The following is an 11,853-nucleotide window of genomic DNA, read 5'->3' as shown; positions in this document are numbered from 1 at the left end:
TGAGTCCGTCAGCACGTGTGTTGCTGAGTCCGGGATTCTTAAGAAATCCGACCACAATCCGATTTTGATAAAAACATTGGGGAAATGAACATATTTCACTAACAGGCAGCTAAAATTTAAAACAGCAGTTAGCAGAGTGGCGCAGCGGAAGCGTGCTGGGCCCATAACCCAGAGGTCGATGGATCGAAGCCATTCTCTGCTATTTATGCTTGGTAGTAACACAAACAGTTCACTTTCAAAACATCAAGTGTTTCCCCATAAAAGCAAGACGCGCTCGATTGCAATCAGCTTTTTCCTTCGAGTGAACACATCAATCAGTAACAAATCACTTTTGCTCACACGAACACAAACTACAAACACGGACCAGCCGAGTCTCTCCCACTTTGTCAACCCCTTCCTGCAGAGCCTCCTCTCCACCACCAGATGGTGATGTTGGCCACAATAAAACCAGGACAAATGGTCACAGTGAGGAGACGGTCAGCAACAGAAAATAAAACAATAACAGGGAAAACCTTTACACAACAACAGGGTACATCTTTACACAACAGAAAACATATTTACACAACAGGAAATACCTTTAGACAACAGGGAGAGCACAATCATACAAATGCCTTGTTTCTCCATCTCAGTTTCGTTGTCTGTCTCTCTCTCTCCGTTCCTCACTTTTGCTTCCTCACAGTCTATTAGTTTTCTGTGTGTTTTTCTCTCTGTCCCGTTGTCGATGGTGTCACTCAACGTCATTGTAACATTGCGTAGCCAGGCTGAGCCTCCCAACACCTGTGTTACAGAACATAGAACATAGAACAGTACAGCACAGTACAGGCCCTTCGGCCCACGATGATGTGCCAAACCTTTAACCTACTCTAAGATCAAAACTACCTACATACCCTTCATTCTACTATCATCCATGTACCTATCCAAGAGACGCTTAAATGTCCCTAATGTATCTGCTTCTACTACCACCGCTGGCAGTGCATTCCATGCACCCACCACTCTCTTGTGTGAAGAACCTACCTCTGACATCTCCCCGAAACCTTCCTCCATCACCTTAAAATTATGCCCCCTGGTGATAGCCCTTTCCACCCTGGGAAAAAGTCTCTGGCTATCCACTCTATCTATGCCTCTCATCATCTTGTACCCCTCTATCAAGTCACCTCTCATCCTTCTTCGTTCCAATGAGAAAAGTCCCAGCTCCCTCAATCTTTCTTTGTAAGACATGCCCTCCAGTCCAGGCAGCATCCTGATAAATCTCCTCTGCACCCTCTCTAAAGCTTCCACATCCTTCCTATAATGAGGCGACCAGAACTGAACACAATATTCCAAGTGTGGTCTAACCAGGGCTTTATAGAGCTGCAGCATAACCTCGCGGCTCTTAAACTCAATCCCCCTGTTAATGAAAGCCAACACACCATACGCCTTCTTAACAACCCTATCAACTTGGGTGGCAACTTTGAGCCATCTATGGACATGGGCCCCAAGATCCCTCTGTTCCTCCACACTACCAAGAATCCTGTCTTTTCGCCTGTATTCTGCATTCAAATTCAACCCTCCAAAATGAATCACTTCACACTTTTCCAGGTTGAACTCCATCTGCCACTTCTCAGCCCAGCTCTGCATCCTGTCAATGTCCTGTTGCAACCTACAACAGCCTTCCACACTATCCACAACTCCAGCAACCTTCGTGTCATCGGCAAACTTGCTAACCCAGACTTCCACTTCCTCACCCAAGTCATTTATAAAAATCACAAAGAGCAGAGGTCCCAGAACAGATCCCTGCGGAACACCACTGGTCACCGAGCTCCAGGCTGAATACTTTCCATCTACTACACCCTCTGTCTTCTATGGGCCAGCCAATTCTGTATCCAGACAGCCAACTTTCCCTGTATCCCATGCCTCCTTACTTTCTGAATGAGCCTACCATGGGGAACCTTATCAAACGCCTTGCTGAAATCCATATACACCACATCCACTGCTCTTCCTTCATCAATGTGTTTTGTCACATCTTCAAAGAATGTAATAAGGCTTGTGAGGCATGACCTGCCCCTCACAAAGCCATGCTGACTGTCTCTAATCAAACTATGCTTTTCCAACTAATCATAAATCCTGTCTCTCAGAATCCTCTCCAATAATTTGCCCACTACCTACGTAAGACTGACTGGTCTATAATTCCCAGGGTTATCCCTATTCCCTTTCTTGAACAAGGGAATAACATTTGCCACCCTCCAATCATCTGGTACTACTCCAGTGGACAGTGAGGACGCAAAGATCATCGCCAAAGGCGCGGCAATCTCTTCCCTCGCTTCCCTTAATATCCTTGGGTATATCCCGTCTGGCCCCAGGGACTTATCTGTCTTCATGTATTTCAAAATTTCCAGCACATCCTCCCTCTTAACATCAACCTGTTCGAGCATATCAGCCTGTTTCACGCTGTCCTCACAAACGACCAGGTCCCTCTCACTAGTGAATACTGAAGCAAAGTATTCATTTAGGACCTCCCCTACCTCCTCCGACTCCAGGCACAAGTTCCCTCCACTATCCTTGATCGGCCCTACCCTCACTCTGGCCATCCTCTTGTTCCTCACATAAGTGTAGAACGCATTGGGATTTTCCTTAATCCTACCCGCCAAGACTTTTTCATGTCCCCTTCTAGCTCTCCTAAGTCCATTCTTCAGTTCCTTCCTGGCTACCTTGTAACCCTCTAGAGCCCTGTCTGATCCTTGCTTCCTCAACCTTAAGTAAGCTTCCTTCTTCCTCTTGACTAGCTGTTCCACATTTCTTGTCATCCAAGGTTCCTTCATCCTACCATCCCTTCCTTGCCTCATCGGGACAAACCTATCCAGCAGTCGCAGCAAGTGCTCCCTAAACAACCTCCACATTTCTGTCGTGCATTTCCCTGAGAACATCTGTTCCCAATTTATGCACCCCAGTTCCTGCCTAATAGCATTGTAATTCCCCCTCCCCCAATTAAATATTTTCCCATCCCGTCTGCTCCTGTCCCTCTCCATGACGATAGTAAAGGTCAGGGAGTTGTGATCACTATCACCGAAATGCTCTCCCACCAAGAGATCTGCCACCTGGCCTTGTTCGTTGCCAAGCACCAAATCCAACATAGCTTCCCCTCCAGTCAGCCTATCTACACAAACAGGTCAGTGGCAAGTGGTCCAGAGGAAAACCGCAAAGAAAAAACATCCCAAAGCCACCACCCAAACCAGTGGCAAGAGGAGGCTCTCTTCTGAATCAGACTGCAACAACTCCTCTTCACTGGACGGGGAAATGCTGGAACGACAGCCCCTTCAAAAGAGGCGGCAGAACTCCGAGATGGATGATAGAGCATCCCAGCCCCCGGGCACTGGAAGCTGTGATGGGCCCGGCGTGGCCCAACCCCAATGCCCCACACGTAACGACGTGGCCAACGCATCTCAGCTCCGGGACACCGGGAGCAAAGACACGTCTGGCGCACCTGAGCTCCGGGAGACCAGGAGCTGTGATGTTTTCGAGGAGGAACAGATGGAAGCAGCTGAGGACAACCCAATGCTCTCTGCCTACAAGACCCCCCCGATGTCACCCGAGCGGAACAAACCCTGCATGAAAAATCAGGAGGGGTTTCTGAGCCCAGTCAACGTGAAACTGCTTGCGCACACGATGGGGATGCAGGAACATCCCGAAGGACTGGGACTAGCGAGGACAAATGGTATGGGAAGCAACAACTAATTTTTAGTAAAAAATGGGTGTAAGAATTGCTTCCATTAATGTGCGTAGCATTAAATCTACTACGCGATGTATTTCAACCTTGGATTACCTTGCCAAGGTCAAAGCTGACCTACTGTTTCTGCAGGAGTGTGGAATACCACACCTCAGCACCGACAGGCAGTGGTCGCGATGGTGGTCCCACGGGCCATCGATCTGGTCGGGGGGTAATGACTGCCGTTCCTCCAGCCTGGGTATTCTGCTGCGGGGAGGTAACTTCACCATCTCCGAAGTTAAGGAGGTGGTGGGCGGCCGCCTCCTCGTAGCAGACGTGATGTACAACAACGCTCCGCTCCGATTGATCAACGTGTACGCCCCGGTACAACGCAGCGAGCGGCTGACCGTCTTCCAGCAGCTCCCACTGCTGCTGGCGACGTCCAGGCCGGTCATCCTAGGCGGTGACTTCAACTGCATCATCGATGCGGCTGGACGATCCGGCAGTGACGACAGCAAACTGGACGCTACGTCCAGATTCCTAATAGAAACAGTTAAAGATGCCAAACTGCACGACGTCTTCAGAAAACCTGCAGACGGAGTGCAGCGCAGATACACATGGTCAAGATCGGACGGGTCTGCCCGTTCCAGGATTGACTTCCTGTTTGTGTCCCGTGCTGTCACGGTCGGATCCACCGACGTCAAGCCGGTGTTCTTCTCCGACCACTGCCTCTTACCGGCCGACTGTCACTTACAGGACGTCCAGCGGGTTGGCAGAGGGACGTGGAAACTCAATGCTACACTGCTGACCCCAGAGAACGTTGAGGAACTCAAAAGGGATTACAAAGGTTGGAGGACCGTGAAACCCCTCTTTGAGTCTCCAGTTCACTGGTGGGAAGCGATTAAGGAGAACATCAAGAGGTTCTTCATCCACAAAGGTGTTCAGAAGGCGAGAGAGAGACAGAGGGAACTGTCCCGACTCCAGAAAATTATGCAAAATCTACTCCGGTTGCAGTCAATGGGGGTCAAGGTCAAGGAGGACCTCCAAGAGGTGAAGAGCCAGCAGGCCTCGCTCTTTGCCAAGGAGGCCTCCAAGATCATCTTCCGGTCCAGAGTCCGCTCCATCGAGCAGGATGAGACGTGCTCGCGTTACTTCTTCCAAAAGGTACACAGAGAGAGCTCTGTTATCAGCAGCCTGAAGGAAGAAGATGGCTCGGTAACGTCTTCGCAGTCCGACATACTAAGGATCAGCAAATCCTTTTGTGCTGGGCTGTATGACGCGAAGCCCACAGACAGCAGAGCCTCCCAGTCCTTCCTGTCATCTATCACAGAGGTCTTAGATGACAGCAGGAGGGAGAGACTGGACAAGCCGCTAACTCTGGACGAGCTGACAAAGGCCGTCGAGCCTTTCGAGACGAGTAAAACTCCCGGGAGCGACGGCTTACCGGTCGAGTTGTACTCGGCCCTGTGGGACTGGGTTGGCCCGGACCTGCTGGAAGTATACGAGAGTATGCTCCTGGCCGGCAGCATGTCAGAATCCATGAGAAAAGGCATCATCACGCTCATTTACAAGCAGAAGGGGGAGAGGGCAGAAATCAGAAATTGGCGGCCCATCTCACTGCTTAATGTTGATGACAAGATTCTGTCCAAAGTCATAGCCAGTCGAGTCAAGTCTGCTCTGGAGTTGGTGATTCACCCCGATCAGACCTGTACTGTACCCGGCAGGAAGATCTCTGATAGTCTCGTGCTACTCAGGGATACAATCGCCTACGTCCGGGACAGGAGGGTGGACACCTGCCTCATCAGCCTGGACCAGGAGAAGGCTTTTGACAGGATATCGCACACCTACATGATGGACGTGCTTTCCAAAATGGGGTTTGGGGAGGGAATCTGCAATTGGATCCAACTGCTCTACACAAACATCAGTAGCACAGTCTCAATCAACGGGTGGGAATCGGAAAGTTTCCCGATCAAATCTGGAGTCAGACAGGGCTGTCCTCTGTCCCCGGTCTTGTTTGTTTGCTGTATTGAACCCTTTGCTGAGTCTATTAGGAAGGATGCGAGCATAAGAGGGGTGACAATCCCAGGCAGCGGAGGCACTCAGGTCAAAACCTCCCTGTACATGGATGACGTCGCCGTTTTCTGCTCGGATCCGCTGTCCGTGCGCAGACTGATGAGCATCTGCGACCAGTTCGAACTGGCCTCGGGAGCCAAAGTTAACCATGGCAAGAGCGAGGCCATGTTCTTTGGGAACTGGGCTGACCGATCCTTTGTCCCCTTCACCGTCAGGTCAGATTACCTGAAGGTGCTGGGGATATGGTTCGGAAGGGCCGGGGCGTGCACCAAAACATGGGAGGAGCGAGTAGCCAAGGTACGACAAAAGTTGGGCATGTGGGGGCAGCGATCTCTCTCCATTGTGGGTAAGAACCTGGTCATCGGGTGCGAGGCGCTCACGTTGTTGCCCTACGTGGCGCAGGTCTGGCCCATACCCCACTCCTGCGCCGTGGCAGTCACCCGAGCCATTTTCCGCTTCGTCTGGGGATCTAAAATGGACCCGGTCCGGAGGGACACGATGTTCAAATCTCTGGACAAGGGCGGGAAAAATGTACCCAACGTGGCCCTCATCCTGACGACCAGCTTCGTGTGCGGCTGCATCAAGCTGTGTGTAGATCCCCAGTACGCAAACTCCAAGTGTCACTACGTGCTGAGGTTCTATCTGTCCCCGGTGTTGCGAAGGATGGGCCTGGTCACATTGCCGCGGAACGCTCCATGCAGTTGGGCGGTGCCGTACCACCTATCCTTCGTGGAGCAGTTTCTGCGGGAAAACACCTTTGACCACCGGTCCATCAGGCAGTGGTCTGCACGGAATGTCCTCAAGGCCCTACGAGAAAAGAAAACGGTGGATCCTGTCGGATGGTTCCCCGAGCAGACCGTCAAAGTCATTTGGCGGAATGCCTCATCACCAGAACTTTCAAACAAGCACCAAGACGTAGCTTGGCTGGTGGTGAGAAGGGCCCGCCCCGTCAGATCCTTCATGCACACCCGAAGTCTCGCCCCCTCCGCACAGTGCCCCCGCGTTGGCTGTGGTGGGGAAGAGACGGTCGCCCACCTCCTCCTGGAATGTGCCTTTGCAAAGCAGGTGTGGAAAGAGATGCAGTGGTTTTTGTCAAGGTTCATCCCAAGCAGCACTGTAACACAGGAGTCTGTGCTCTACGGGCTGTTCCCAGGGACGCACACCGAGACAAACATCAACTGCTGCTGGAGGACTATCAATTCGGTGAAAGACGCCCTTTGGTCTGCCCGAAACTTGCTGGTCTTCCAGCGCAAAGAGTTGTCCACCACCGAATGTTGCAGACTTGCACATTCCAAGGTCCAGGACTACGTGCTGAGGAACGCACTAAAGCTTGGGGCAGCCGCAGCAAAGGCTCAATGGGGAAAGACCACAGTGTAAGGTTCCCCCACCAAGCTGGACTGAGGGGCTGGATCAATGGGAAACCCCTCGAACTGTATCGTTAATATTCTCAATTGCTGTAAATGTAAAACTGTAATTGACATGACAATTGTGAAACGGAAGGGTTGGGAAGAAACTCATGACAGTATTGAAGGAAACTGATTTCCCTTGCAATGTTTGTATTTTTTGGTGCTGTTTGGAAACTGTTTGGCAATGTAATTTTTACAGATTTTTATGAATAAAGTATATTTTGGAAAAAAGAAGAAAGCAGCTCCGAAGAAGGGCGCCAAAAAAACCTTTAGTAAACCGTCAGCAAAGGGCGGCAAGAAGCGGAGAAAGTCGAGGAAGGAGAGTTACTCCATCTACATCTGCAAAGTGATGAAGCAGGTTCATCCCGACACCGGCATCTCCTCCAAGGCAATGAGCATCATGAACTCGTTTGTGAACGATATTTTAGAGCGCATCGCGGGTGAGGCTTCCCGCTTGGCCAATTACAACAAGCGCAGAACCATCAGCTCCAGGGAGATCCAGACCGCCGTGCGCCTGCTGCTGCCCGGGGAGCTGGCCAAGCACGCCGTGTCGGAAGGGACAAAGGCGGTGACCAAGTACACCAGCTCCAAGTAAAACTGCACAATGGACTGAAAAACATCCCAAACACAACGGCTCTTTTAAGAGCCACCCACAATCTCTCTGAAAAAGCTACAACATCATCTCAATGGTATCGATTTGTTTTGTTTTTTATATATGAAAAGTCTGGAACTTTCTAATTGCCTTTCTGATCTCTGTTTTATCCCAGGTATATTTGGGTAATTCACTTTCACTGTCTGTGAGATCTTTGTGTCTCTACTTAATAATGCCGCGTAAATTAATTACTGACAACTGACCGCAAGTGCGCTTTGATTTCGGACGCGTTCATATTCGGCCCCTTTCCTGTATTCCGTTAATAAAAGATGACACATCAGTTCTCAGTCACGTGTTTCCCTTGTTCAAGCTTGGCCTCAATAATTAATAAGTACATTATCTGGAAACCCCGCTGTTGTAGGAACCCTCAGTCTCACATTTCAACACCTGACAGTAAAATTCTTCTCTCCGTTTTTGTCACCCACAAATAGGTTCAATCTAGAATCATTGATGTGATATCTTGACAAAGATTGATCTGAAATGTATCCGCTTGCAGAATGTTGTGAATGAGATTTTCTGCCGCCGCTTACAGACTGTTTCAAAAAGGACGGAGAATAAACCCGAATAGATACCGGATTGGAAAAGTGTATCTGGAACTTGTGAAAAAGTGTAGAATAATACAAGAGAAAGAGTTTAAAATCTTTGCTGTAAAAGATCTTTGTTGACAAATATCATTGAAATGTTCTGATCATGTTCATAAGATGAATTAAAGCAAATTTCTCCTTTGTCAAAACCGTTGTTTCCGGCACTGAAATTGGCGGTTTTTAAAAAATTGAGTGATCAGTAATAATCGGCCAATCGGAGGCAATAGCTTCCTGTGTTTCTGTTTATTATCGGAGTTTGGTTTAAACTGACTGGGCGTCGGGTTCCAGCCAATTACTGCTCAGGGCGGTTCCTCACAGAGTTTAAAAAGGCGGATGTGCAGCAGATTCAGTATTAACAGGCTGTGTGTCTCAGATTGTGCAGAATCCGTTGAGAAAATGGCCCGGACAAAGCAGACAGCGCGTAAATCGACCGGAGGGAAAGCTCCTCGCAAACAGCTGGCTACCAAAGCGGCCCGGAAGAGCGCTCCAGCCACGGGCGGAGTAAAGAAGCCTCATCGCTACAGACCCGGCACTGTGGCTCTGAGGGAGATCCGCCGCTACCAGAAATCCACTGAGCTCCTCATCCGCAAACTGCCCTTCCAGCGCCTGGTCAGAGAGATCGCTCAGGACTTCAAGACAGACCTGCGCTTCCAGAGCTCGGCCGTCATGGCCCTGCAGGAGGCCAGCGAGTCTTACCTGGTGGGGCTCTTTGAGGACACCAACCTGTGCGCCATCCACGCCAAGCGAGTCACCATCATGCCCAAAGACATCCACCTGGCCCGCCGCATCCGCGGGGAACGCGCCTAATACCCGGCTTCAGTAACAAGTGGAACAAGGGCTCTTTTCAGAGCCACCAAATCAGCAAAGGAAAGAGCTGCCATCTCTGTTCATCATCAAACCCATTGGATTGGAGGGGCGGCCACATGGTTTCTGGAATTTAGAAAGCAGCATTACCGGAGACTCATTGCTGTTCAGCACAATCTCAATCCCGCTCCTGGGATCCGTTAGCTGACATTTGGGGAAAATAAATAGATCCCAGTTTTATTTGGAAGGAATTAATGGAGCCAGCTCCGTTCACATGAGGGTTATTTACAAACATTACCCAATGAGTTCGCTAATAGTTGAATCCCTTGGAAATCGGTACACAGGACAGGTGAGGCAGCTCGGTCACTGACTCGAACCGCCAGTTGCCCAGGGTTGCAAACCCTGACACTGCGGGGAGAGAATCCCCGACTCTCCCGCCGCCGGGGGATTAGACAGATTTGTGTCCGGAGAATAGGGAGGGCCGGGGGGAGGGCACATATTAAAGCGCTGCAATGGACTCAGCTCCCGTGTGTGAGCAACTCTCAGATTCCGTCCTCTGGGAACAGTGCGGTCTAAACAGATCAGGTTAGGAGAGAAACACACAGCCCGAGAATGGCCTCTTCCTTCCTGCATTTACTCTGTTCCGGGAGCAAATTCTCATTGAGAAGCCGGAGAGAGAAAAAAAACAGAATTCAAACTGTCTGTATGCGAAACAGGTCAATCCACTGTTACAATAACTCCATCTCTGATTCCCTCCTGACAGTAACCAGCCCTTTAACAGAGACTGTGGGTGGCTCTGAAAAGAGCCTTTGGTTTATTCGATGATATTTTGGCCGCTTTACTTCTTCTGGGAGCTCTGAGCGCTGGTTTTCTTGGGCAGCAGCACGGCCTGGATATTAGGCAGCACCCCGCCCTGAGCGATGGTCACTCCTCCCAGCAGCTTGTTGAGCTCCTCGTCGTTGCGGACGGCCAGCTGCAGGTGTCTGGGGATGATGCGGCTCTTCTTGTTGTCCCGGGCCGCGTTACCGGCCAGCTCGAGGATTTCAGCGGTCAGATACTCGAGCACAGCAGCCAAATAGACCGGGGCTCCGGCACCCACACGCTCAGCATAGTTACCCTTCCTCAGGAGCCTGTGAACCCGGCCCACCGGGAACTGCAGTCCAGCCCGGGAGGAGCGAGACTTGGCCTTGGCCCGAGCTTTCCCGCTGGTCTTTCCTCTTCCAGTCATTTTCACAATCTCACAAATACTTTCACAAAGAATGGTTATTTTCTGCTGCATTTACTGTACTTATAGACTGAGAACCCATCTCATTGGTCGGTACTTAATTCACCTCATTTGCCTATATTCTTCACCAATCAGGACACAAACAGAAGAGGGCGGGATTTACCCGCCACACGACCAGAAGCAGAGAATTTGTCAATTTCACAAAGCCCGCCAATTTCATTACCGGAAAAGAGCGGATTAAAATAAATGTCATCCTTAGTCAAAGATTTCAAATCCCTTCTCTTTTTTTTGTTTTATTCAATTCTTTCCATCACCAATCACAAGCGCGGTTTAAAAATGTTGTTTAAATTATGGTTCATTCTACAATCGTTTACAAACTGTTCCAGGTGGGAATAAATCCCTGTTCACAGCATTTCCCTGAAGGAAAACACTCAGATTAGTCTTCAATCAGAGCCCAGTGTCCTTCTCTGAAAAGAGGAAGCCGGATCTGCTTAATCTGCTCTGTTCCTGTTCCGGCGAGTTGCTGTTAATAAAACGATGAATCAGTTCACATTTCAGGAATAGAGTGAAGGGACTAAGGTCTGACTGTTACAGCTAAAAACAGCTGTTAATGCAGTCATTCAGGAGCTGTGCCATAATAACAGCTTTAAGCAAAAAAGTGAAGGCGGATGACCGGATTATGTGTCCGTGTACAGTTTATGGGACAGGAGACACAGGAACAGCAGTGGGACCGTTATTATGCTATACATGGTTTTAAAATAATTTAATGGAGATGTCGGATGCAGCTTTTTCAGAGAGATTGTGGGTGGCTCTTAAAAGAGCCGTTGTGTTTGGGATGTTTTTCAGTCCATTGTGCAGTTTTACTTGGAGCTGGTGTACTTGGTCACCGCCTTTGTCCCTTCCGACACGGCGTGCTTGGCCAGCTCCCCGGGCAGCAGCAGGCGCACGGCGGTCTGGATCTCCCGGGAGCTGATGGTGCTGCGCTTGTTGTAATGGGCCAGGCGGGAAGCCTCACCCGCGATGCGCTCGAAAATATCGTTCACAAACGAGTTCATGATGCTCATGGCCTTGGAGGAGATGCCGGTGTCGGGGTGAACCTGCTTCATCACTTTGTAAATGTAGATGGAGTAACTCTCCTTCCTCGACTTTCTCCGCCTCTTGCCGCCCTTTGCTGACGGTTTACTCACAGTTTTCTTGGCGCCCTTCTTAGCACCTGCTTTCTTCTTCTCCTCAACCATCTTCAGATTCAATTTCAGACACAGAAATAAACCAAACCCCTTCCGAGTGCGGATTAAATAGACAATCCCACAGCTCTATGCTAATGAGGGATGGGGGAAAGTAAAGATTGTGATTGGGTGATTGGGAGTGATGTCATAAAGGTTTTTTACTGTAATTCTCTAATTGGTGTTTTTCCCCATCCAATCAGA

General features: G+C 49.8%; 1 protein-coding gene across 1 annotated transcript; it reads left to right on the top strand.

The window, feature by feature from the left end:
* The first annotated feature begins 8,717 nt into the window (after positions 1-8,717).
* Positions 8,718-9,204, top strand: LOC137350398 (histone H3-like). The gene has a single exon (XM_068015060.1). The coding sequence runs from the start codon at positions 8,731-8,733 to the stop codon at positions 9,202-9,204; it is 474 nt and encodes a 157-aa protein (XP_067871161.1). The 5' UTR covers positions 8,718-8,730.
* The last annotated feature ends 2,649 nt before the right edge of the window (positions 9,205-11,853 follow it).

This window comes from Heterodontus francisci, chromosome 35 (genome assembly GCF_036365525.1).
Source record: "Heterodontus francisci isolate sHetFra1 chromosome 35, sHetFra1.hap1, whole genome shotgun sequence".
Classification (NCBI taxonomy): Eukaryota; Metazoa; Chordata; class Chondrichthyes; order Heterodontiformes; family Heterodontidae; genus Heterodontus; species Heterodontus francisci.
The sequence above is the reverse complement of the archived record's forward strand: the minus strand, read 5'-3'. Positions and strand labels throughout refer to the sequence as shown.